Consider the following 27,334-nt stretch of genomic DNA (forward strand, 5'->3'; position numbering starts at 1 on the left):
CCATTCCTTCCAAAAAAAAAGACCTGAAATACCGATTCGTCTGACCACATTACACATTTCCACTGTGTGATGGTCCATCCTAGATGCCTCCGAGCCCAGAGCAGTTGACTGCGCTTCTGGATACCTTTGACATAGGGGTTCTTTTTGGCACAGTATAGTTTTAAACAGCATTTATGGATGTAACTATATATTGTAGTGCCTGACACAGGTGTGCCAAAGTAATCCTGAACCCATGAGGTTATATCACTTATAGAAGAGTGGCGATTCTTGCTGCAATGCCGTCTGAGGGATCGGAGAGCACGGTCATCCAGCTTAAGCTTGCATCCTTGTCCTTTATAAACACTAAAATCCCTCCAGATTCCTTGAATCTTGTAATTATGTTCTGCAATGTAGAGGGAGACAGATCCAAATCCCTTCCTATCTCTCTGTGAGGAACATTGTTTTTAAATGTTTCAATAATTTTCTCACCCATATGTTGGCAGACTGGTGGTCCTTGGCTCATCTTTGCTCCTAAAGGGCTCGGCCTTTCCTGGATGCCACTTTTGTGCCAAACCATAATTGCAACCACCTGTTGACATCACTTGTTTCAAATGGAATTATCATTTCATTGTTTTACCTCATTACCAGTCCTGAAAGCCCCAACTTTTTTTGAAAATGTTTACTTTGAACAAAGAATAAAACTTGAGGCATCACATCATATAATGTGCTGCTGTATTGTTTTCAATGTAATACAGTACACAGATGATTTACAAATCACTACTTTCAGTTTGAATTTTGATTTTATATACTGTATCTGTTTTCTCATTTGGGGTTGTAAATATTACAACCAACCAATCACATACAGACACATGCATGTTGGCCAATAAAAAAACATGCACATAAGTGGGTTGGGTATATGGTTATGTGGTTACAGGCCAGTGACATTCTCTCATTGGTAAAGTGGCAATCTATTAATTGACACAAGTGACACCACACTTGATAAACTAAACATGCTGAAAATGCACACTTTGGGTGGAGCCACAGCTTTCCTTGTAGCTCTTCAGTGATGTAGATATGTTTAAACTCATGTTTAAGCAGCACTAATAAAATACTAGGAACAAAACATTTGATTCCAAATAATGATAAATAAGAAAAACACCTACCAGCTCTGTATACCACGCTCTACACCTCCCTGACAACAAGTTAAAATAGAATTGGCACATAATACATAATTGAATATGCCTTGTTTGTCTCCTCCAGCTGTTCATATGTCAGTACCACATCTGGCTGGCAGCAGACACCAAGGGAGTTTTGGTCCTAATTCCAGGAAACCCTTCACTCAACATAATGGTCAGCACCTTCATCTTTGTGTGTGTGGCTCATGAGGTTTCCCTCATCACCAATGACCTAGCCCAGGTGGTCATCCCCAAAGACAGTGTGGCACTGTTGAAGAGACTTGGGACCATGGGGCTCTTGAGTATGGCTGTACTACTGCTGGCCAGGAACAGCCACCCCACACCCGGCATGTGATGCACAGATGTTGATGGGATGGGGGTGGGTGGTGGGGGGGCAGGCCACAGCAGATTTGTTTGCCAAGCCCCAGCTAAAACTGAAGAGAAGTACAGATCCATGGCAGTAGCAGGCCTGATGTTTGAGGCTAGTGGCGGCCACGAGAGACAACCTTGGTCAGTAGTGTTGAGTGGACAAGGAGCTCATAGGAAAATAGTGTGTCATTGCTGGTTGTGTTTGAGCAGTCTCAATTCTTTGAGTGCTGAGAAAGCTGCACACTGAAAGAAGGAAAAATGCCCAGAAAAGGGGACAATGTCCATTTTAGGGCAGAGTTCAAATTGCAAGAAAGGGGAAAAAGAACAAATGTTCTAAAGGTTTACATTATCTGGATTCAACAGAAGAGCAGAGGAAAAGTATGGAGATGTGGAATTTTATTTAAAACAAAAAGAAACCCTCATTTCAAGACTTCATGCTTTCTGTGAATTTTTACAGCAGTGCTTCTACTTAGCCAAACACACTAATAAGATGTTTATCTTGTCACATACTCTGTCATTACTTCACTCCTGGAGGGATCACTAGGCACATACTCTCTCCACATGGGGGAGACCCACAAGCTGCCCCTGATGGTTAGAACCATCGGTGTGAGATGGCGCCGCAGAGGGCTGACTCCTTTCTGTATCAGAAACAAATTCCTTATGCGCAACATACAGTACTTGGCCAAATAAAGCTGATTATCCCTATCCTTATCCACATGGCAGTCACAGTTGAAGGTTGTATCACTCAGGTGCATCCATAACTCACATATACAGATATCTACTCTTTCATAATAAAATATTCAATTGTGCTGCATTTTATTATCAGCATTAATTTGTACAATGTTTCTAGTGATTTTAAAATTGTGTTAGATATCTAAATATGCAAAATATGGACCAATGACTGGTTTGGGTGATTTAAAAAAAAACAGTCAAACAATTTGGAGTGCAATGGTTAAAATGTTGGAATATCCCTCAACATATTTTTGCTAATGTTTTTGTGAGTATCTTTAGAAATGTTTGCCTTGTGCTGAAAGGTACTGTGGTCACCTGCTGTAGTTCTGAAATTCAATGTGATATGTACAGTATTTAATGATTTAATTTAAGCTTATTTTATACCTTTATTTTGTTGTTGTTTTTTTTTCTATTTGTACTTTGTGCCCATGGGTTTTTTTCTATTTGTACTTTGTGCCCATGACTGCTGTTTGTGAAGTATCGCGTAGATCATTTTGTATCCATCCCAGCATCTCATGGGTGATTCTGCCTGAAGAGATGCATTGCCGAGGTTAAGCCTTTACTGTCTATCGCCTTATCTGTCCAGTTAGCGACTCACTTCAGTCTGTGTATTCTTGTATGATATAGCGAGAAACTTTTTTTCCAGCAGTTTTAGTACTCCTGTCTTTCATTGCTGTTAAAACATGCCTCATAGCTCTTATTGTACAGTAATAGAGCTAAATATTCTCCGTCTGCTGTCACAGCTAGTGAACTTTTTGATCAGTGGGTGAGTGAATATATGATTTCTTAGACTCAATGCCTTTAATACAGTTTTTCTCTGTGGTGAATACATAGAGTACATCTTAAGATGTAATTTGTGACAGCTGTAGCCTGTGATCACAATCTTCTCTCTTTAGGCACTTTGTATCTGGGCCACGCATCTTTAAAACTGTTGCTTTACAGAAAATACTGTATATTTTATCAGCTAACAAAGCTACACTGCATCTGAATTGAGTTTTTCTGCCATGGGGTAGTAAAAGATTGCAGTGTCAGTTTTCTACAGATTTTATTTTAAAGAAAAGCATGGGTCCACCAAACCTTTTTCTTTACAGTGGCACAATTTGTGTAAGGCTTCTGTTGCCTTTTTACCTGATGTACAGTTCGGCTGTGTTCTCAACTGAATGAGAGCCAGGTAAATTTGTAATTTCTATAACCAGTCATCACCTCACTGTGTGGGTGAGAATGGCCATTTCATGTTGCAGTTTCCTTGGTTGTTTACGGTTTAGTTTAATCTGTGACTCATTAACATCTATAACTTTGGTAATTGTTTCAGGCCTTAATAGATCGCTTTGGTCATGTAAAAGCCACTATTTATACACTTGTGCAAGGCCTCTCTGAAATATATGTAAATTTCTTTTGTGGTTAAAAATGTGAACTGTATCCATATTTATAAATGCCTTTGTTCTGTTGTACATGGTTAATAATGCCTTCATAAAATGTGTGGTTTTGGCTTTTGGACAAATCCCTTTTATGTCATTCAGACATTAGAAGTGCCTTGTCACTGATTAGGACAAAGGTATTTAACAGTAAAAATTATTTTGAATGAATTTATTGCTGTCATGTAACACATTACATATAATAGCACAAAACATTTTCCTTTTCCTCCAAGAGGTTCACTGTGCAAAATACACAGAAATACAAACATCATAGTTTTAACATTTATACACATATTCCAAAATATCGTAGTGTATCTTTATAATTAGTTAAGCTCTTTTGTTCTCTTTCATACATTGACTCTTCAAAGTGTAAGTGCACACAGTACAGATGATAAATCTTTAAGATACTCTGAAGCATGCAGATTGGCACAGATGTACAAATACATGGAAACGATCTCCAGCACTGGTGTTTCGTGTCACAAATTCAGTGCTTCGGCCACCTTTCTCTCCTCAGGAATACCATTTACCTAGAATGGATTATATATATATAAAAAAAAAAAAATCTAAAATGTTATTGCCAAGAACACAGATGGAAGTTCTGATGTGTAGTTAGAATTGTTTAAAAGAACAGATGAGCTGAAATACTCATGACTTAAAAACACACCACAAATCAACAGGTATCTCCTACTCATTAACAGAACACAGTACCTACCTCCAGCCTTCGAAATGTTGACATGACATAATTATCTCCTTTGTTAGCGGTGAACAGAGAGAGCAGCAGGTTAGTGCGTCATGCAGCTGATCACCATGCACACAGGAGGGCGCTCACAAACCAACACCAGAATTAGCTGTCTTTCATGCTGGAGGCACCATTTGACCAGCAACGTTCTCATGTTTGATCACTTGTGGAGTCACAGCCTAATGATTTGCTCTCAGTAATCTGTGACCAGTTGAACAGTCTGAATCCTTGTATTTTTACAGTGATGCAAAGGGGAGTTAGTCCCAAGGATAGACTGAGGCTATAAGTAACAGCAGAGTAACTGTAAGCCAAAATGTTATGGTTTCATATCATTAATGCCAGAACAGATCAATGTATTCAAGGTTGTAACATGCAATTACAAGTGAACTGTTTAAATCACTTTACTGTGAAGTTACTGTACTTAAAGCTGCAGTGACGCATATTTTACAGGAAACATTTATTTATTACAACTTGAAGCAAGAATGACATTCAGGAATATGCAGAATTTATGCCATGAGCTGCTGGGTTTTTTATGCTAATAAAGTGCTCCTGTATAAGTGTACATGTTGTTCTGACATGTACACCTGTATGTTAGTCACTTGGCAACAAATTCTGCTTTTTAGTATGTAAACTAAAAAATAATCACATCACAGATTGTTGGACTTAGGTTAACACTAACCTGATGGCCGCTGCTGTGGTATTGTAATCTGGTTTTGCAGGTTCCTAAAATCAAAAAATAATGATATGGTGAACATATAAGAGTCTTTAGTGTCATTTGAAATCATGTTGTACTATTTAGAATATTTTTCATTCTCAAGCCCATTTGCAAAACTCATGGAACACCTTGAACCTCCTAAGCTCTAGTTGTAAAGCCTGACTAGCTTACTTTAGCTGTAAACATGGCATGGCTAAAGACTGCTGAACACAAGAACAAGTAATGTTTAGAGATATAGTTCCCCATAACATGATCTGCATCCCTGCTAATGAGCATGATGTGCATTTCAACTGTGCAAAAATACCATCCATCTCTCAACTCACGTCTGCGTCTGCATGAGAGGCATGCTGGTGGTCTCATAGTTGTCAGGGTGGATGGGTGGTACCACCTCTCCACTTAGTGGGTTGAAGACGGGCAGCGTGGAGAGGGGCCAGGAGATCTCCCGGTTCTTAGACATGCTCCGCAGTTCTTTGGTGGATTTTTGGATGGAGCTGTGATGAACAAGTTGGATGCTGAAGAGGGGAGAGGCAGCCAAGTTAAAAAGGCCTGTGATGTTGTCATGTCTGGTGGCTGTAATTTGTTTCATCCTGGTGGCAATGCCTAATCTATAGAAAGATATCAAAATATTTAAATATGCCAGCAATTTGTATTAGCTATGATGAACTCTACATCCGACATTTCATGCATGCACAACAGAAATGTAACATCCACCCTACCTATCGCTGTGATTTCTTTCATTTGGCTGACTTATGGTGCAAGATTCAAGCAAGTTCTTAATCTTCATGAGCCAACTGTAAGTAACTTGCTACTGCTAACAGAGATAATTCCCTTCATCTGGTGATTACGTTTTTGAGCAGCCCACTGGGTGAATGAATGTCAACACAGAGATCAGCATATAGATGGTTATGAGAAGCTGTCAGTGACAACATATACCGTGTGACAAAACTGCAAACCAAAGAGAAAGGGGGGAGACAGAGACAGAAACAGCCCCCCCCCCCAAAAAAAATGGCAGAGGTGAAACACTTACTCTGGTGTTTGCATGTTTCTTTTTTCCCTAGAAACAAAACAAAATGGATGAATTAAATACTAATATTATAGTTAAAGAGAAATCTACACACAAGTGAATGGACTACTGGGTCAAGACAGTGAGGATGAACACTGAGTGAAGGAGGGGACACACGTATCTCTCCCAGCCTGCAAATGATGGAGAATAATGAAAGGATCTATCATGGAGGAATGATCATCAATGTCATGGCTTCAAAATATCAAGACACATGTGGCAATATTAACAAAAATCTGTGACAGAGTTTATGGTTAACTTAATATATGAGGACCCAATGACTGGATGGGATGACAAGCTGCGATTCCAATCCAGATTTCTGCTAACTGCCCTGGCCTGCACTATTCTTGCTGTCTCTCAGTGATACTTTGGTTACACTGTCACTGCTTTCCACAAATGTCTGTTGGGGTGTCTGGTGCAACATTTGCATAAAAGTATAAGACCAAGCACACTTACACCCCTTCTCGTCGGCAGCACATAGTGTAACCGAGGATGAAGAAGAGGACAAGCGCCACGGCGGAGGGAACAGCCAGTGTGATAATGAAGTCAGAAAAGTAGTCCCGGCTCTTCAGAGACTCAGAGGGGGGGTTGTATTCCCCAAATTCTGGCAGGATCCCTGTGCCTGGGTCAGGGCGGGTAATATATACTGGGACTACTTTATTGATGTCAACCTAAAGAAAGAAACAGGAGTTTATCAGCTGTGAATGAGACTGTTGTCTCCTTGTTAAGTACAATGTTTATTCAATAACTATTTATTCAAAAGCAACAAAACTAGCAAGAGCTGTGTGTTGTGTTTTCCCTCAACATTTAAAACCTGCAGCTTTCAACTCAGCCTAGTCTGTATGGAAGACTCCTCACCAGAGAGATCTTACACCAGTCGATGTGAAACTGAGCTCTGAACTTCTTGTCACAGCTGATGACAGGCTCCATCTCCTGACTGCATCGCAGCTGATTATGTGGGCTTTCCACCTCCCGCAGGCACGATGAGAAGGCAACATCAGCACCAACCATCACATACACTCTAGAGATGAGGAGACAGTGCGTGGAAAAGAGAAGACAAGATGGAGCCTCATTTTACATGTATATGCTGAGGCTTGAAAACTGAGTGATCTCCTAGATCCTTCTTCATCTTACAGAATGTCAGTAGAAATCTTTGATTTTCCATTTATTGCAGTTCATGTGGGCTATTCCCTTCAGAACTAAACCAACCAACAGTTTCAGTCAGTGCTGACAGTCAAGCGAACTCATCTAATTCAGAGCAAACTGAGGATCCCCAGGGCTCCAATTAAATACAATGTCAGCATGGTTCGAGTGAGCTCAAAATAAATGAATTGTTTGACTGAGCAAAGTAAAGAGGTTGTTCATAGAACTAATCTCTAAGTGTTAAACCACTTTTTGTACAAATCAAAACACTTCATTCAGTTATTCAATGGAAAATATATGCAAAGTGCAAGCAAATGGAAACAAGTAGAGCTACATCTTATTGCTGCAAAGAAAGCTTGATTTAGCTGTAACTCAATCAGTCAGTCATAGATACTGTACATCACCCCATGTACAGTATCTATGACTGTAAAAATGCAAACCAGGTCCAGGCCAAACTCCAAAATTCTCACCCTTCTTTGAGGTTATTGATGGGCAGGGGCACACGGCCGCCACGGTCCAGCGCTGAGGTGATGTTGATAGCATTGAGGCGCTCAGGCTGCCATACGTTCTTCACTGCTCCCAGGAAGTCCCCCAGAACCTCGCTGGCCAGCATCTCCTCTACGTTCATGTTTTTGATGTAAAACTCTGCCTGGTAGGACAGAGGGAACTCTGTGCAAAGGGATGAAGAAGAGAGAGAGAGAGAGCTAAGAGTTTGAGCAGAGGGAACTCTGTGCAAAGGAATGAAGAAGAGAGAGAGAGAGAGAGAGCTAAGAGTTTGAAAAAGGTGAAAAGCATTAAGATGAGGTAGGGGAGGAGGAGCTGAGGAGGTACAGTCTGCCATTAGAATCCATAAATGTGAGAAAAGAGCATTGATTTATTGCTGCTGCATAATCAACACCAACTATGTCTGCTCCACTCTGATATGACCTGGCCTTCTCTCTGGGGACAGATGTTAGATGACATCACAGCACAAGGAGAGTGATGTCATGTTGGCGTCACAAACATCTGCTGAGTGTTCACCTGACTTGGTTTATATTATACTGTACATACCATGACTGTCAACAAGCCAGTGCACAAACATACAAATGCAAAAATGTGATGTGTAGTCACAGAGATGGCTGCTTCCTAGAGCCACACACTGTACATATAATTTATCATGGATGACTTGAATTTCTGTGACAAATGGATGAAGAACAGCTACCAAATGTATGTTTTAGTGATATTCTCACACTTCAAAAGGTCAAAAACAGGCATTTCATTTAGGCTTATGTAATACAAATGCACACCTGTGCACATTTGAACTGTATAGATAGATAATTGTTTTTATAGTACTGGTGAAAATTTATCTTCAAGGCTTGGACATGTTCATAAATCTCAACAAAAGCACACAGACAATACACATGGCCATTAGCTCTTGTTGACAAAAGTAATCAACATACTGAATGTGCCCTCAGGTTGCACAGTCTGGTCTCTGTTTGCTCTAAGCTCTCACACTGGCGCCTCTTACCTTCTGTGGCCATGATATTTATGACCAAGTTGTGCCGTGCCGTCTCGAAAGTGCGTCTGTTATAGGCAGTAATCTGCAAGGCACAGGGTTGAAAGTTTAAGCCCAGATCAATGCAGCTTACATGGCAGCAGCCCTCTGGATAATGCTGAGCTAGATACACTGCACAGGCTCTGTACCCAACTTAAGACAATGTATAGAGGCACACCACAGGAATGCTGAACTTTGTGGGAACACAATTCCTATAGTAGATTATGGGGACAAAAAAAAAGTATATAAAAGCACGGTGGAATTTAAGTCTGTAAACTCAGTATAGAATTGTATCATGCTACTACTACTGAGCTCAGTATAATCAATTCTAGTATGTCTACTGTAAGTGTGCCCTGGGAAGGGCTGCAAAGCCTGATGTTGTCTTCTGTTTAAATTACTAAAAACATCTGATTCTCCCAATTTAATACCTTCATTTTGTTCAACACCTTTAACACAAAAAGCAGCATTCCCTTGACATAAGCAGCAGCACAAACGACTTTGACACCAATCTTTTTATTGTGAAACTGATCCGACCACCAACCTCTATGACGGTGGGCTTGCCGACATGCTCTGCAGTGGGGGAGCCATAGAGCACACCATCACTGTGTGGCGTCCTCTGGATGTAGCGCAGCCAGCCTGGCCGGTCAGGGTAGCCCATTAGGTTGGTGTTGAAAGTGATTGGGTCATTGCTGGCATCACCTGCTAATAAAGCAGTTTAATGAGGGGTGCCTAAATGATCTTTTTATGGGTCAGAACAAATTCTGTAGTGTGCGTTTAGGTCCACACGCTGAACTGTGAATGTTACAGCAGCTAAACATTTTCTAGATATGATAAATTAACAACATACTATGGTATTTCTATACAAAACTATGTGTAAATATAAGAACATTTAGGTAATCACAAATTTAAACACAAAAAATGACCGTTACTATAACAAAAAGATGCCGCCGTACCTGATTTTGGGTAGGGAGGAAACTCCCCTTTGAAATACTCTCTTTCCAGAACATGGACAAACAGCACTCCTGCAGACGGGTAGACATTACGATCTGCATGTGACCTCGACAGGATGGTGACAACTGAAACTCAGATTTCAAGCAAAGAGAAAATTAGCTCCTGAGAGCCAAACATGCCCTGTTCTGTGGGTGTTTATCATCAATGTCCTGGCAGCAGCACTAATTAAAAAAGAACAGGGGGTGTTAATAGAGGTGAAAACTAATAAAGAATGTGTTTGGGCTACTTGTATGAGCTAACCTGCTTCACAGTCTTAGAACAGTGAAAGAATTAGCTTCACAAATTATCAGCTGCTCAACAAAGTAAAATTTTGTTGATACTGTACAAACCAATGAATTTCAGTAGCAAGCAGCTGAGGGACTCTGACAAAAAGCACTAGTATTTCAGACTGGACTGATTTGTTTTATGCCTCCCTCCCACTCTGTCTCCATCATGCCCTCTGTTTGGCACCACTCCATTTCAAAAAAACAAATATTTAGTCTTTATTTGTGAAGTGCATCGCTCAGAAAATGGCAGCCCCTTAACAAGAGTTTACACAATGTAAGACTACAGGGGTTTTAGCGGGCTCTCGCTCCCTCTTTCTCAATCCTTTCCTTTCACTATTGCGCCTTCAAGCTCTTGCAGTGGGTGGGCACTCAATTTTTAACCGCTATGAGACACAGTGTACAGTACAAGGAAGAGGGGGAGGAGGAGGTGGGAGAAAAGCGGGGGGGGACTGGAGAGCTATGAAATGCAAGAGAGGGAGCAGTAAAGAGTGAAGAGTGTTTTCACCTGCAGACACACAACGCCAGATGCATTGAGCAGCTAGAAGGCGGCCTTTGACAGCTGTGTGTATTTATGCGTCTTCCCACCGGCAAAATGTTGCTTATTTTCACAGTTTTTTTTTTTTTTTAAATCTCCTGCTTCATGTTCTCATCAGCATCAATCCAGCATATTCTACAACACTGTCACCCTCATCTTAAAAGAAAGTGTTTCTCTGCAGCTCCAGTGTAAAACCTTTTCTTGAACAGAAGCTGATTCCCAAGGAGAGTCTCCGCTGAAGACAGTAACAGAGCAAGAATAAATCTGTGTCCCTGGAAGAGGAAGTGTTATCTATTACCAGGACACAGGGATTAAAGAAGATAAGGTGACACAGTAAACTGCTGATTATTAAGGGAGTCCAGGTCTACAAGGCCAAATTGTGTAACTGTAGTGTAACTGCACTGATGAGCTGTTGGTAGTGTGAAGTTATAAAACAGCCCCATATGTAGCTTTGACTGGGTTCCATCTGTAGCCACAAACTGACCATGTGTCTCCTGTCCCTGAGGGCTTGGTCACAGCTCGATACAATCAATAGCATTCAGCAGCCACTAAATGTGGTGTTACTTATAAAAACTCACTTTCAAAGGACAGATTAAGGGAACCACCTGTGCATTACTAATCGACATGACAGCTCTACTGCTATGACTGCACCCATGACATTAGGATCTGGGTTATTCAGAGACCAAGAATAAAAAACTCATTGAGTTTCAATGCACCGGTGGCGCTCTTGGAGAAGATTTCAGTTGATACACAAATGGCACACACTCTGGTTCTATTACCTGACCCACTCATTGAGTTTCAACGCACCGGTGGCGCCCTTGGAGAAGATTTCAGTTGACACACACTCTGGTGCTATTACCTGACCCATCAATTTTTCTCCCCGCTAAGGACCACGGTCAGACAGTCTGGATCTAGGTCAAGTATAGGCTATTCTATTCTACTCAGAGAATGTAAATATTTGTGACATGTCCACCAATGAGTCACACAGGACATACAACTGCTTCCAGACGGTCTGGTCTTACCTAGTCAATAACCTATAATATCAGAAATGCGTTTTAGCCTTTCAACATTAAAGCTCTGATTCAATAATAAACATTTAGGGCTAACACAGTCCTGGCAACCATCTGCTAGCCAGTCTACAGGCTTTACCCTCCCCTTTACTGCCTTCTGCCAGACCTTCTCAAGATGACGAAGTGCAATGTGCCTAAGTGGACATAATACATCACTAATTAAAGGTTAATGCTAAACTGTCTGCTGCAGACTAACCAACTCCTGCTGCAGGACAAATGTACAACACACAGGTGCATGCTAATAAAATACACTACGCTTTCCTGATAACTGAGCTCACACTAGTATACACTGGGCACAGACATGTAAAAGGTCCCTACCTCTCCTATGCTTCTAGGCATAAGACCCACAAACTGAGCAACCAGGTGATTTGCAGTAAGTTTGTGTCTCCTTGTGGTTGTTTCGTGTCTCCTTTGCATTTGTTTGTAGCCGTTTTGTCTTAATTTTTACTTGTTTTCATCTCTTTGTTGTGGGTTTGTTTCTCTTTTTGCAGTTTGGCATATTTTTGTAGTTGTTTTGCTGTCTTTAGGGTCTTTTCTATTTTTATTCATTCTATTTCTCTTTAAAGCTGTTTTTTTATTCATTCTGTCTCTGTAGTTGTTTTCCATCTATCTTTCCTCATTTTGATCATTTGATTGACTTTCCAACAGAAAGGTGAACAGTTCTCAGGTCCAGGGATCCCCGGACTCCTTGGGCTCATGGCCCTATGCCTGGTCGGCCCGTTCATACACACCGTTTTTGAAACTGACACACGTGAATGAATGGCACACTAGATCACTAACAGGCCTTGGGGGTGGTAGAAATAGCTAACCGGATTGTATGCCTTAGTTAAAAATGCCACTAGAAGCATAGAAAGAATAGAGCAGCCTTGTCCCTCTAATGGCTCTAGCTAACTCAGCCGCTAGCTAGGGGAGGCAGAGACTACTGGGAGGCATGTCCTTTAGTTCTATTGAATCAGCTTCATATGTGCATGTAGTCCGGGTCAGGAGGAACGCATGTGCTTCTTTGCTGATTAGAAAGGAAACACAGACAACAGAGATTGCTACGGTCTGGACCCAGGCGTTGGTATTCTGGAAGTGAAAGTAGCTGGTGACACAACAAGCAGAAAGCGACTACTAAAGACAAGAGTGGACATGAAACAGCTGGTTCAGTTTAACTTTCTCAACAAAGGTAAGTTGAATTTACCTAAAACAGTTTTGATGAAAACTTCTGTTATCCACAAAGCTGAATCAGTGCCTTCAAGTAACATGCTACTGTTAAACAGAGGAAGGAGACCTTTGACTCAAGTTAATGATTTAGGATCATTTCTAAATCTGTCAAGGACAAGATTTAGTCAAAATTTAAATCAAACTGCCAGTACAGCAAAAGTAAGTATGCCAAGTCTGGGGGACAGCTGACAACTGAAAACGATAACGCCAGTATTAATGGGGAACCAGTTGAGCATGTCACTGTGTTATGACAAGAGGGAGGGGATAGCGAGCAAACACATAAAGTGCTACACTGCACACACCCACTCACCATCTCTGTACAAGGCTGTTCTCTGCCTCAAGCCCATGGATTGCTCCATGTGGACATTTCTCTCATGTAAAGAGGTGTGTTTGGCTTCATAGGCATGCACAATGTAAACTATTGGATCAATGGATAAAAGCATCAATGGAACAAGTGTTTTTCAACAGCATTCAGCTGCCAGTTTATTAGGTTCCCCTAGTTAAAAAGAATGCAGTCTAATAATAGCCCTCCCTTAAACCATATCTTCATGAAGAATAAAACAGAGGATAAACATGAACTAAAATGAAGAAAAATATGAAGTATAAATAATATAGTGCCATTACAGTGCACTGAGATATGAATAAAGATAGCAGGCAGTGGTAAACATAAAAACTTTTGGCCCTGAGGGACAGTAAGATACCCGCCCTGAGACATTTGCATTATTCGCATCATTTCACCAGAGAATAAAGAGTCTCACTTTCTTGGTCTACTATTAGTGCTGAAAAGTGCACCAGTGCTCTGAATAAGCCCCTGTTGTCTGACCGTCTATAGAGACCTGTAAAGACAGCGTTACAGCCGTCAAACCTACTATAGAAGTAAAACAGCAATGACAATCAATTAGTTGTTTGACAGAAAATAAATCAGTAACAATTTCTCAAGCAGAAATGCAAAATACTGTCTGGTTGCAGCTTTGTGAGGATTTTCTCTTTTTCTTTGTTATATATATATGATAGTCAACTTAATATCTTTGAGTTTTGGTCTGGTGGTCAAACAAAACAGCATAACCTACTGTATAGAAATTAGATAAAAGCATGAGCAAAGTTTTCAAATCTTGCTTAGACATCAAATCCTTTAATTACTGTGATATTTTTAAACAGGTAATTGTCATTTTCTTGGCACAGATGTCAAAATTTAGGTCTGAGTACGACTATGATTTCTAGTTTTGTTTATGGTTGGTAACACTAGGCATTTAAGATGCAAACTGACTAAACAAAAAGTGTACACTGCAAACTTCAGGATTTATCACAGGGCTGTTGAGTTTAGATATGTCTACCCAATAAACTGGCAGTAAGTCTATATATTTACTACAAACTGTTAAGTTCCAGTGACCTGTAAAAACAGCATGTTGTTACTGTGGTCAAACGTCACATTGTGTATTATCTCATCTATCCCCCACATGTAATCAAGCAAAGCTTGTGCTGCTAATTAGACATTCTTAGCACACCTGGTCTACATATAAACACAGGCCTGCGCCAGGGGAATAAGCTACGTATCTCTTCCCGAAGGTAATTAAAGACGAATAGACGACTGACAAAAAATAGTAAGAGGATGCATAAGTTAATGTAATATTAATCGCTGGAGATGTCAGGTACCGTAGAAAACCCCACCTATGTAACGGTATAGGTGTCTATTGTTAGCCGTTTTTCCATGTCTCCTCCTCAGCCTCTCGGAAAAACTGTGCAAGAAGCTAAATAGCAGCAGGCTAGCCAGCTAGCATGGGTAACGCTTCAAAAGCAAGTGCGTGAAAATTCCTGATATTTCCCAGTTTAATCGATACGTACCCGTACCAAGCCATACCGCAACAGCTGCAGCGGACATGGTGGATATCATTCTCGTAAATGTTACATGAAAACGGACGTTTTATCTAATAGCCACTGGGTTAGACAGCCATGATAATAAGCATCCTGCAGCATTCCTTCCTCCGCCTCCTTCCTTCACTGGAAACAGCGCGACTTTTCATTGGCTGAACAGTAGTTGGATAAAAATGGTTGCCTCGTTTAAAGGGCAAAAATACGATGGGGCATGAGTGTCACGCCTTCAGCAAATGTTTCTGTGCGTTGTTTTTCGGATTAAAGGGGAATTTAAGTTTGACCTGCCTGCATATCAAATACGACGAGTATCTGCCTGCTTTTCTGTCGCCCTGCCTGTCTCCTTGTCATCTAGGACAGCATGCAGACATTCTCATCAGTATGCAGTAATGCTGTTAAAGTATCTTTTGATTTATTGCTAATCTACACTAAAAATGAAATTAAGGGGTTAAGAATACAGACACACCCACAGAGACACAGAAGCATAAACAAACACATCTCAGCAGGACCGTCCCTCCTGAGGCCAGCTGTAAGAGGGCACAGACATGTTTGTAAGGTGTCCTCCAGTCTCTCCAGACTCCCTGCAGAGTAGGTTGTAGCAGACAGATGGTCATGTTTTGGCCCTTTAGCTCCCAGTCATGCCTGCTAAAAGGCTTCTGGACCCTTAATTCACCCCTCAGGCTCCCTTGCTGTCAGCCAGAACACTTTGATCTTATAGAAAGACATCCTGATTCTGGCAATGTTGACAGTGGTCACTGATAAATTCATGTCTGACACTGGCTTAATTTCTTCTTCTATGGTGATAAACCTAGTGCATTCCATCCTTGGTGCTCTGCCGTGTGTGGCTGTTGTGTTCTCTCACCTACCCTTTTATCCCTTAAGATTATTTTTAGGTTGCTTAGCAACATCTTCACATAGCTAGTGTTTGGACTGGGTATGTAAGGTATCACAACAATCACTATAGGTCTGTGCGTGCACTAAGATGCACATTGTATACGATGACTAGGAGCACATAATCCACACTGATATTAGTCCGGTTCTGCTTCAGCATCTGCAGTAAGTTGCACTTTACATTGTTTGTTTGTTTTAGTAATGATTTGAGATGATAAACGCTCACTCTCCTGTCTTGTGTTTTTTCTGCAGTCATTCCCAGCACTGAGGGCTGTACATAAGACTAAATGTAGCTTCCTGTTTCCTGTAGTGCAACAAATATTGCAGAACACATGGAAAAGACCACTGTATTCCCAACAACAGGGTTCAAATATATTTTTATTTACTCTAAATTAAATATCGTTGCACCTGTGGCCTGGTATTAAAAAATTTGAAAGGCTATAGTCTAAGTAAATAGCCAATTATAGTTGTACTGTAAATAAAAAACACAATGAATTAAAATAAATTTGATTAAAGTGTTATAGAGTAAGTTTTTCTCAAAATGGTTTAGCATGACCCGATTCATTAATATGTCCAATTTGTGCTTGCAAAATATGCATGTAGGCTAAGCAGTTAACAATGTCATGTATTATAGCACATGAAAATCAAAATTATTGCTGTTTGTGAAACAAACTGCACATTTGGATGTTTAGAAAGCTTCCTTTATTCTGTTTTATCACATGAATTCCAACCCTTTGCTTTAGGCTGTGACTGTGTGACCCAGTGAGCTATAGAAATTTTACACAGATCTTCTTTAATAAGGATGTTAAAATATTAATAGCCACATTTTAATTGGGAGAGGGACTGCAATTTCATAGGCATTCAGTCATGCTCGGTGTGAGTTTGGTGTGTTCAATAGCCAACTTTAATATCCTATAGTTTAATACATTTGGCTAAATTAAAACTGGCTGATGAGACGGAGGGAGTAAATTGTGTAATCATTTATCCATATTCTCTAATTATAGACTTTTAATGAGTGAATTAACAGAGAAATCAAACTGAAACAAATTTCAGGGCTCTACTCCTTAAGACCCTCTGGTGGGTCTCAAACTGCACTTTGTTTGCAGCGTGGCCAAAGTTACTGAAACTAAAGAAAGCACTATGTGTGTGTCATTTTTAGACAAACTCTTTGATTCTTAATCATCTATGGTTTACTTTTTCATAGAACTAGTGTAGTTTTTCATGTATTTCAAACGTGCCACCCCTCTCTGAGTCTGTGCCCCAGCCTGGCCACCCCATCCAAACTTCTAGATCCGCCCCATCACGCTGTCAGAGTGGTCCTTGACCCTCTCTACCCCACCCAAAACCCATCGATCATCAAGAAGCAGCCAGTGGAGTTACCGATGCTGTGTGCTGGTATGTATGCCAGGCTGCAGCTCGCTGAAGCCCACCCCCTTCGCACAGCAGATTATCGGACCAAACCATTGCCGCAGTTTAGGTTTTAACACCTGTCACACATTTGCAAATTACCGGCTATCATTACGGCGAGCTATGTTTATTTTACTATACCGCGGACGTGTATCGGACGCTTCCGTCAGGCAAACGGTGCCACAGTGCAGCTTTCGGTGAGATGAGCTGCCAAATTGCACCGACACCCCTATTGTGTGACTGGCAGCATCATCCGCTGCCTGCAATGGCGTTGGAGCAGCTCTAGTGTGTCCGAGCGTTTCCACTGTGGATTTTCCGCCCCGGACTGTTTATGAGCCTGGAATAGCTATGTTATTTTCGAAAGGTTTTGCAACGAGAGCATCCTAATTTTGCACCTGTTTATCATCAGGATTACAGTTGACTTATATCACGCCTCAAACGAAGCCGGAGCCATGAATGTAAGTCTGACTCTTTTGTTTTGGTAACATTGCAACAGCATCGCTCTGGTTTGCGGTTAACAGTTAACTTTTTTGCAATGGTTGAGAAAGGTCAGGGTAGTGTATTCGTTCCCTTGCAGAAATGTGTGCAGGAGGAAACGTAAATAAATGTGAAACAGTGTCAGGAGGGCTAAACGTCAGCTGTCATGTTGTGACCAACGTGCGACTCAGCCGGTTTGTCTCATCCCACGGACACAATGTTAAAGCCTCAAATTCATCTTTCATTTTTCACCTCTTAACTTTATTTTCATCTGAGCAATACCTTCTGAAGCAGCACAAGGTCTTAAGTTCAAACGGATGAATCTTTGCCACAGGATTTCACATAGGTGTTACCACGGACCAGCAAGAGTCCAGCATGGTGAATAATAAATACTGAGAACATGTAGGTTTCAGCCATACTGATGCGTCCATACGGTCCAAGGTTGTGGCTTTCACCACATTAATGGATTCTCTGTGTCAGATTGGGGTTTTTTTCTCAGCTTTACTGTGCCATATTTTTACCTTCCTCTTTGCGTAATTTAAATATATTTCAATATTTAACAACATTTAAACATCAATGCTTTTATTTCATAACATTTTTTTTTGCATTTTCTCAGTGTAGTGAATTGAAATTACCATGGATTGCTTTGTTCCAATAAGTAAGAAGCAACATGTTTTAGAGAGTGAGAGGAGAGAGGGACAATAGTACAAGATAGCACCAGTTCAAACATAAACAGCTCATCTTTATACTGATGTGTACAGTAAGTATTGATTTGGGAAGGTTAACATGGCAGGAGTGCTGAATAAACAACATCATCACAGTGCTTTTAGAGTCCAGGAGGCTTTTGCCACTAGTTCTTGTCTACTAAGAACTTTTAAATCATACAGCAGCATCTGTAATCAATTTGGCACCAATTTATGTGAATAGTGTTGTTGTTGGAAGGTGAAAATTATTTATTTTCAAGCTTTGTATCATAATTTAATGATAAATTGCCATTTTATTTCTCTTGAACTTACCAGATAATATATGCTTCTATGTTAACGTCTCTTTTTATTTTTTTATTTTTTATCCAAGGCAGGTATAACTGGGTCTGAAGAAGATATAACATCAGCTGGATCAGATTAGACGGCACTGCAATAGGTCCAACTAGACTCCTTACTTCCTTGTTCTAAAGAGGCCACGGCTATGCTGACATTTCCTCTGAATCCAAAGACATCATCATGCTGAAGACGGAGGCCTCTGGGGAGAGGACCAGCCTCCGGAGTGCGTCCCCCCACCGCAACGCCTACCGGGCTGAGTTTCAGGCACTAAAGAGGGCCTTTGATCAGCCTCGGCTTGATGGAGAGACAAAGCCCAAAGACTTTGAACGGATAAAACAACCAAGGGGCCGCCAGTATGGCACTCATGTCAGCCGCATTAAGGACATGTTTATGCAGATGGGTTCAGAAAATGCAGCAGCTAAGGCCAGGGGACGGGATGATACCTCACCCCAAAAACTAGTCAAGCCCACCAACTTCATCAACAAGGCTGATGGGTCAGTGATAAAACTCCAGCATTCCTCATCAGCTGAAAGGGTTGGAGGTGCTGGAGCAAAGTTCTCTGAAACTAGGAAGCTGTTTGAGCAGCAGTCACGTGACCAGTCCCAGTCACCAGTTTTTCCCTATGGACGTGATAAAAGGGGTTCCCATGAGCACCTTGATGACTGGCGAGGGGCAAGATCCAATCGAGGTAGTACAGACTCCTTGGATTCACTTTGCTCCAGAACAGAGGCACCTTCACCAACTGTTAGTCAACTCAGTGCTGTTTTTGAAAATGCAGACCACCACAACCAGGGCATTTCATATAGAGGAGTCACCAGACGAGCCCTCTATTCACCAGATGGATTCCATCGCCATGGAGGGGATGTCAGTGAGGATGATTCACGACAATCTCCAGTTTGTGGAATCTACCAGAACAGGATAGGGGGAAAGTTTCCCACATCTCTATCCTCCGAGGACCTTGTGAACCCCAGTGCTGGGGCAGAGGCTTCAGAGTTCAGATCACTTCCACAAGAGGAGGCTGCCCAAGATAAAGCAGACAAGACTATGGACAGAGACAGACGGTGCCTTTTTGGGGCCTCCACCAATGGAAGCCAGGTCAATGGTTCTTGTGAAGAAGAGGAGAAACCTTCAGAAAGAAAAAAACAGATTGAGGATGTAGAGGTGTCCAGAGGATCAAAACCAACAGATGATGCCATGATTTCCAATAAAGCTCTTGAAGATGCCCCTTCAGAACCCTTACTGACCCCAATTACACCTGCTGGGGAAATCCAGGAGGATGGAGAAGGTTCAGGAGAAGACAAATCATCTGAATCACCTAAGGACCAGGTAGAAGAACCTGAAGAGGAATACACTGGAAATGAGCGGGTTATTTTTAATGCAGATGGGGATGCCTGTTACCAGGGTTGGGGGGAAAGCTGCACAGATGCCGAAGATGATCTGTATGGTGATGATGAGGATATTGTCTACGATCCGGGCTCTGATCTGACAGAGATTCCTGGTTTGCCAGAAGAAAACAAAGAGGACATCCCTTCAAATAGGAAGATTCGCTTCAGCAATGCTCCCATTACAGTAAGTCGCTGTACACAACTTTTGTGCAAGCCTAAACCGTGCAAACACATTGAACACAATCCAAAATGAAATCCCTTGTGGAGCTCTTATCAAAAGTAGGTTTAAACAGCAGAGATCTAATTGCGTATTCAGAGCTATTTTGTGGGCTTGTATTTAGAGTTACCACTGAAGTATTCATTGAGGTTAGCTTTGCTGTTGTCACATACATTTTTATAAGGTCATGTGATCATGATGAAATGCTCTGACAATCTGTAATCCTTATTCTTATAAGATCTTTCTACAGTGCTTTCATTTCACATGTTATGCTGTCTGGTAGATAAAGAAAGTCACTTTCGGCTTTTCCCGTTTAGGGGTCGCCACAGCGAATCGTCACACTGACGACATGTTATGCTATCTGGTAGATAAGAGATCAAATTATCATAACTGTAGCTGTTGCTCTCTGTAGGCAGGGGTTGTAGTTATTTTGTGATGCAGAGCTTGAGGGTCAAAGCATTGCCCTCTGGGAAACTGACGTGTTCATGAGCACAACATCTGTGCATGTGTTAGTCATGCTGGTTCTGCACCCACACAGCTTTCACACAAGATAGTTTGTTTTTCTCAAGCAGTCCCATCACTGTCTTTTAGATAAGAAAAACATTTATTGAACTATTTAATGAGGATATTACAGTGGTAGAGTCTACATGAATCTGTCACATACAGTATACTGTATATAGTATAGTGGGCCTAGTGTATGTCTGGTGGGTAACCTTGCTTCGATTGGTATATGCTTGGTGATGTCAGCAGATGTATGGCTAGCATTTTACCATCTCTGCCACTAGGGTTTTATAGGGGAGGGAGAGATGGTAATTACACCACAATAAGGTTTACACTTAAAAGATTTATACAAGCCAATTTTTCTTTAACCTTTATTTTGTTTTTGTAATGAATAAAAAAATAACTTTGCCATAGTCTTTGTTTCATCATCAGCCTTAGAATAGTTTAATGCTGTTACCAGTGCTGATTTGGATACAAAGCAGTCATTGTTGTTTGTGGGCTGGAAAGATAGATTTGGAAGATTATGGGAAATTGTGTTTAGTCTTTATCCTCAAGCATTTAGATTAAATAATCGTAATATGTGTAGTAGTAAACAACATGCTGTATGGCACCCTGTTTTATTTAATTTGGCAATGAAATACATCTTAAGTTTTCAGATTTTACCATAGCATTTCCCCATACTGTACCAGTATGTGAGGGATATAACTTACAAAGGGAACAAGTCAGGTTTATTAAGGATTTGGAGCTAACACGGGTTGAAGATCAATCCAGTATTACAGTATTAGCAATGCTGTAACAAACCACAACAGTAAGACCAGTTCATCCAAGGAAGCTGACTGACTAATTGCCCTGTACTCTTTGCTAATATCGTTAAATAATACCAAGTTATACTTTATGTTAGTAAAAGATATCTCCGGCATTTATTTCTGATCATTTGAAAAATAGCTTTTCTTGAGATCAATTTGAAAAGTATTATAGTACATTATACAGTGAATTTGAGCAGTACAAGGCTTGTTGCTACATTTAGGTCAAACAGGCTGGGAATATGCTTTGTTGTTGCCTGTGGTTTCAAGGCTTCTGTTTAAAGACTGATGCTCATTCATCATATTGAATACTCAAAAGAGGGTCTGCCCCCTCCTTTACACACACACACACAATTAGATATGCGCCCCTCCCACTTCTCTATCATTCGCTCTACGCCTCTCAATGCACAAGGAACAGAGTTCTGTCTTTTGTTCATTTGTATAGTAAAAGAGACAGCTATTTTCTCATCCCTCTGCGCTGCACGAGCCTAGCTTGACCCCTATGGGAGGAGAGTGCAGAGAAGGACATGGAAAAAAAGAACTGCCATCTCATAATCCAGTACTTGACGTTCCTTCTCTTCATGTAGTATTGCTGTAAATCGGCTAAATCATTTCAACATCCCAGCTTTGAAAGCTTAATTAATTTAGAAATCGTCATGGCAGCCACAGGGAGAAAAGGACACACAAGCAGCTTATGGAAACATTTAGTAAACATGCTAGTTGAAGAATATTAGTTGCATACAGTTTCACTAACAGTGAGTTTAAAAACCTAGCTATTGGCAGTGCTAGTGGCAATGTTGGTTGGCTTGTAGTCCACTACTTTGGTCCAGAAAAAGATCTTTACCAGTTGGACTGGCACAATTTTGTGGTGGTTCCAATCTGAATGACTTTAATTCACGACGTTCCTGTAGTGCCAGAAAGAGGTCCACACATTATGTGAAACATCTCAGCAAGTATTAGAATGGATTATCACAAAGTTTAGTTTGATATATTCATGTTCTCATCTTATCTTCTTTGATCTCATTACCTTTCCATTGGTTTCACCAGTGGTTTATGAACTAAGACCTACTAAACTAATGACATTCCATTCAGCCTTAACTGAATTTTGTGTTTGGTAATAATTAGCAAATGTTAGCATGCTACTAAACAAACAGAATGTATGGTATGGTAAACATACCAGCTGAACATCATCATATCAACATTGTCATTCCAAGCACATTAGTTATTATTACTGATGATTAGCTCAAAGCACCATTGTGCCTAAGTATTCCCACAACCCCTTCATGGCCGTTGACTCATAGTCTTACTAATACAACACATACAAGTGTATTTTTTTTAATTAATGATTTCTTCCACATCCTTTCACCCACTGTAACACCCTGACTGACCCAGTGAGATGTGACTGCTGTGAGCTACCCAAGGCGAAGACGGCTTTTCTTCACGAAGGCAGTGACCTATAGAAGACAATCAGATCTCATGTTCATTTAAGCAACTGGTTTTGTCCTTACGCATTACTACCTCTAGTTTTGTCATTTGGCTTGTGACGTACAGATTAATATTATATTACTTAAGTAGATTAAATCTTCTGTTGCACTTGTGATATGGTTTTGCAGCTAAGAATATGATGATTGATCTGAAGGTATCCTAACATATCAGCCAGTGTTCAGTTCCCCTGTCTGGTTCTGTTTTTTTTTTAATTATTATTATTTATTTCACACTTTTAACCATTTCTGAATTGTTGCTAATTTCTTTCTTTAATGGCTGCCACTGAGGTGGCTCTATAATCACCCCTCCACTTTGCATGCTGTCTGTTATTGGATCAAAGAGACTGGCATTTTGTCCTTTGGATTCTGCTGCTGCTCTGTTTGTGGAATGCTGAATAGTATGGATCTGAGCTTTGAGCCAAAATGAATATGATAGTTCCATGCACGAGTTTGTACTAGGTGTTTTGACTGGTGTGTTTTTCTGCAACATAGGCAGGGTAAGGGTGGCTGTGTTCATTCTTTCTATGGTACGCTAAGGTCTGTGTCATTAAGAGGTTTTGATGAGCGCAGTGAATGTGGAGATTTAGTTCTTGTATTTAAAAGGGCAGGATATATAAATAATTTGATATGAGATCAGTGATTCATTTGATTCCAACTGATTACGAACGTGTGATTGCAAAAACAACCAAGACACATTTCTCTCTCTCTGTCTCCCTCGTCCTCTGCTTGTGCAGTATGCATGTTTGGCAGGCAGCAGTACATCAGACCAATTCACAGACACATCTTGTACTTTACTGGATCATGAAAGAATATAAAGGCAAAGTCACTGATTCCTGCAAACAGAGAAAAAGCCGACTTATATGAACCAACCCAGTGCTGTTCCTTAGACGGGTATTAAGAGCCATTTGTCTTGAAAAGTTGGGAGCTCATTTGACTGCCAATACAGTACATGGCAGCTATTTGTCACGATATTACTTCTGGCTTGTCCTCTCTCTGTACATGGCAGCTCAAATCTAACAACGTTTTTATCCACATGCATCATCAGTAAACATCTGAGATTCTAACAGCTTCCTTATCTGGAGCATCACCTACAACAGTCTTCTGCTTCTCAAGATAAAATGAGATGGCTTCCAGTCAGGAGCTTTGCTTTCTGACCCTATTTTCTAATGGAAAGGATTATTCTACTTTAAGGAGGTCTGTCTTTCTGGCTGATATATAGTATGTGTAACAGCACTGCTTGAATTTTAGAACCAATACTGATATGGATTTTGACAGTGTCGTTTGTAAATAGCATTCAGGTCTGCAAGAGCATGGCAGTTGCAGTCTTTGCCAGTCATTCTCAATGAATGAATCACTTGACAAAAGCACAACCCATAAACAGTATTCTGCCATATTTACTTTACATATTTTTTAAATTGCTACACAAATAGTATATAGTACAAAGGACATGACATAGAAAGTAAGACAAACATTTATAAAGGAGACAGGGATTTTTACATTTTGTTTGTAGTATGGGTGTAGTCAACTCTGTGCAGGCTGGTATTCAGTATATCCATCCATTCTCTAAACCGCTTAGTCCTAAACAGGGTCACGGGGGGCTGGAGCCAGTCCCAGCCACTTGCGGGGCGAGAGTACACCCTGGATAGGTCGCCAGTCCATCACAGGGCTAACACACAGATGAACAAACACTCACACGCACAGTCACTCCTATGGGCAATTTAGAGACACCAATCAACCTATGCTGCATGTCTGTGGGAGGAAGCTGGAGCACCTGGAGAGAACCCATGCAAGCATGGGGAGAACATGCAAACTCCGCACAGAAAGGCCCCAGGTCGGCCAGGACTCGAACCTGGCACTTTCTCGCTGTGAGGCGACAGCACTAACCACCGCGCCAGCATGCTGCCCTGTGTTCAGTATATATTCAAGAAAAATAAAATTAAAGTAAAAAAAAATGGCATTACATAAATTTCTGTACACATCTCAGTTGCCATGTTCTTCAGTACCTGAGTCTTCATCTTTGTCTTAAGTTCTGGTGTTTTTCCTCTAAGAGCTGGGTGAACCTAGCTGTCAATGTCCTAATTATGCAGTGTGTGGCTTGGCATAATGGGAGAGAACAGCATTTTGTTGGGAGAGAGTTACAACACTCTGCGACAGCAGCTTTATAACAGCTGACATTTAGGTTAGAGCAGCAAAAACAGTGGCTGAACTCAGTCAGAATGACATTCGGGTATTTCGGTTAAGCTTCTTTTGGGAGAATTAAAAATCTTGCTCACCAGTTTTTGTAGACTCTTTATAAAATCATCTAGCTGTGAAGAAATCTGTGTGATGGCTACAGACAGATGAGCAAAAATATCAGAAATTATCCAGCGGTATTCAGTAGGCTCATAACTTAAAATTAAGACACAATTCCCTTATGAATGGTGTGCTTTTGCATAGTTGTCAAACTATGAAAGGAAAAGGGAAACATCATGACTCCAAGGATTTTTTTCCTTCAATTCTTATCTCTTGACAGGTACAACTATGCTAAACCTGTGTGTTGGGTGTGTGTCTATTTGCGCATGCATGTTGCTTAGTCCCTCCATTATTAATGCAGTGGTGTTTTTGTTGGCTTGTTTCTGTGCCACCCAATCCTCCCTAGGGCATGGATTTTTAACGATCCAGGAAAGGCGAGGCGTGCCTTGTGGTTTTTGAGGGTGGTCAGTTGCCACACAGTGGACTGTGTCATGAATGATCATCCATCCCCCACCTATCCAATCTGGACCCCCTACTAATGATATTGTGAGAGTGTTGCCAGTTTTTATTGTAAAAAAAAAAAAAAAAAAGTCTGCACAGACCAGAATGTCTCAGTGACAGAATGTTCTCAGTGTTTGCTAAGTTGGTGCTGAGGAAGGTTTCTGCACTGTCACCATGTTCTTGTTTAGTGAGTCAAGATTAAAGTGTTGGAATTTTAACTTAATCCATTACTGAAAAAGCTAAGTATATGATAATTTTATCAACCTGCGTCACATTCACAATAGTCCAGGTCACACAGAGTGGTTCTTATGCTGTGGAAAAATTGAATCTGACACCTTGCCAAGTCATTGTTGCAGCCTAATGAATTAAATAGTATACCAAGTGGGTATTAGAGCATCATTATTGTAACAGGCAACATGTTGTGGCTGTGTTTTTCTGATCGCCGCCTCCCACTCACTGTGTATGACCAAGACATGGCATAAAACAGGGCATTGTCTACAGTTCTACACTTGTTTACTATATGCTATCTCACTGTTTTTAAACCTCCCCTCTTTCTCTCCCTTGTCATCTGTATCTCTTGTCCTGTACATGGCACATGATTTGGTTTGCTGGTGGGAGTCATGGCACCCAGTAGTATTGTGCCATACAACAGTGGACTGAGAAGTGGACTGAAGTGCATTCTTGAGCAAAAACAACAAAACACAGGCCAGATACAGAAAGGTACTTGGAATATATTAAATAAATTGGTTAGAAACAGTACCAGCAGGAGTAACTACCCTCAATATTTTATGGACAATGATACACCGGTCAACAGATTCGAGGATGTAGTTGAGAAGTTTAATAGGTTTTTTGTGAATGTGGCTCCTGGTTTAGCAAGTAGCATTTCTACAGACGTCATTATAAATAACAATACAATTGAAAGGAATATGTGTTCTATGTTTCTGAAGCCAATAGTTGAAAAGGAAATTATAGATATAGTGAACAAATGTGGTAATAAATCATCCAGTGATAGTGATGGTATCAGTATGACAATGGTTAAATGGGGAATTGAGAGGAAATGCAAACCATTTACCCATGTTTTTAACAATGCAAACCATTTACCCATATTTTTAACATGTCGTTTCGACTTGGGCAGTTCCCCAATAATATGAAAATAGCAAAGGTTATTCCTCTGTATAAATCTGGTGATAAACACAACCTCACAAACTATAGACCGATTTCTCTGTTGTCACAATTTTCAAAAATTCTGGAAAAACTCTTTAATAACAGATTAGACACATTTATTGAGAAACATAACATCTTATCTGATTGTCAATATGGTTTTAGGTCGAAAAGATCAACATCCTTGGCCATTACTGACCTGATGGAGGACATTACAAGTGCTATGGATGAGAAAAAATATACGATGGGGATATTTATTGACCTAAAAAAAGCTTTTGATACAGTTAATCATGAACTATTAATGGATAAGTTGGAGAAATATGGGATCAGAGGAATGGTTGGGAAATGGATCAGAAGTTATTTGACACAGAGGCGTCAATTTGTGAAGTTGGGTGAATACCAATCGAGTGAGCTGGA

At 40.7% G+C, this 27,334-nt stretch overlaps 3 protein-coding genes across 16 annotated transcripts in view; 2 read left to right on the plus strand and 1 right to left on the minus strand.

Moving 5' to 3' along the window:
* LOC109968109 (CAS1 domain-containing protein 1) overlaps positions 1–2,672 on the plus strand; it is a 15,769-nt gene extending 13,097 nt beyond the window's left edge. The window contains 1 exon segment of the mRNA XM_020614149.1: positions 1,240–2,672. Within this exon segment, the coding sequence (XP_020469805.1) occupies positions 1,240–1,509 (270 nt within the window). The 3' untranslated portion in view covers positions 1,510–2,672.
* A 1,152-nt stretch (positions 2,673–3,824) lies between these two features.
* On the minus strand, positions 3,825–15,005 carry sgce (sarcoglycan, epsilon). 9 transcript variants are annotated; one of them, XM_020614145.1, is made up of 12 exons: positions 14,792–15,003; positions 9,815–9,883; positions 9,403–9,563; positions 8,835–8,907; positions 7,798–7,996; positions 7,043–7,205; positions 6,641–6,855; positions 6,152–6,178; positions 5,448–5,636; positions 5,089–5,132; positions 4,383–4,420; positions 3,825–4,197 (listed from the first exon to the last, which is right to left on the minus strand). In XM_020614145.1, exons 1-12 carry the CDS (start codon positions 14,838–14,840, stop codon positions 4,147–4,149), a joined length of 1,278 nt encoding a protein of 425 aa, XP_020469801.1. In that variant the 5' UTR covers positions 14,841–15,003; the 3' UTR covers positions 3,825–4,146. The 9 variants fall into 9 exon arrangements, with proteins under 9 accessions (XP_020469801.1, XP_020469798.1, XP_020469795.1 ...); XM_020614142.1 differs by having other exon boundaries at positions 9,815–9,937; XM_020614139.1 differs by having other exon boundaries at positions 9,815–9,943.
* The window catches only part of ppp1r9a (protein phosphatase 1, regulatory subunit 9A), a 50,356-nt gene continuing 35,273 nt past the window's right edge, over positions 12,252–27,334 (plus strand). Inside the window, exons 1-2 of one of the 6 annotated variants that reach the window (XM_020614134.1) lie at positions 12,252–14,515; positions 18,668–20,202. In XM_020614134.1, the coding sequence (XP_020469790.1) occupies positions 18,814–20,202 (1,389 nt within the window). In that variant the 5' untranslated portion in view covers positions 12,252–14,515; positions 18,668–18,813. The other 5 variants (XM_020614136.1, XM_020614137.1, XM_020614133.1 and 2 more) reach the window with 5 other exon arrangements.

The sequence above is a fragment of the Monopterus albus genome, unplaced genomic scaffold (genome assembly GCF_001952655.1).
Source record: "Monopterus albus unplaced genomic scaffold, M_albus_1.0 scaffold143.1, whole genome shotgun sequence".
Lineage (NCBI taxonomy): Eukaryota > Metazoa > Chordata > Actinopteri > Synbranchiformes > Synbranchidae > Monopterus > Monopterus albus.

Bases quoted from the DNA above. Each gene is read 5' to 3' on its own strand.
- sgce (XM_020614139.1), bottom strand. From the start codon at position 14,840: ATGATATCCACCATGTCCGCTGCAGCTGTTGCGGTATGGCTTGGTACG. The intron at 8,908-9,402 runs GTTGGTGGTCGG...TGTGCCTTGCAG, and splicing joins GCAAGCCCACCGTCATAGAG to ATTACTGCCTATAACAGACG. The intron at 7,997-8,834 runs GTAAGAGGCGCC...CCCTTTGCACAG, and splicing joins AAATATCATGGCCACAGAAG to AGTTCCCTCTGTCCTACCAG.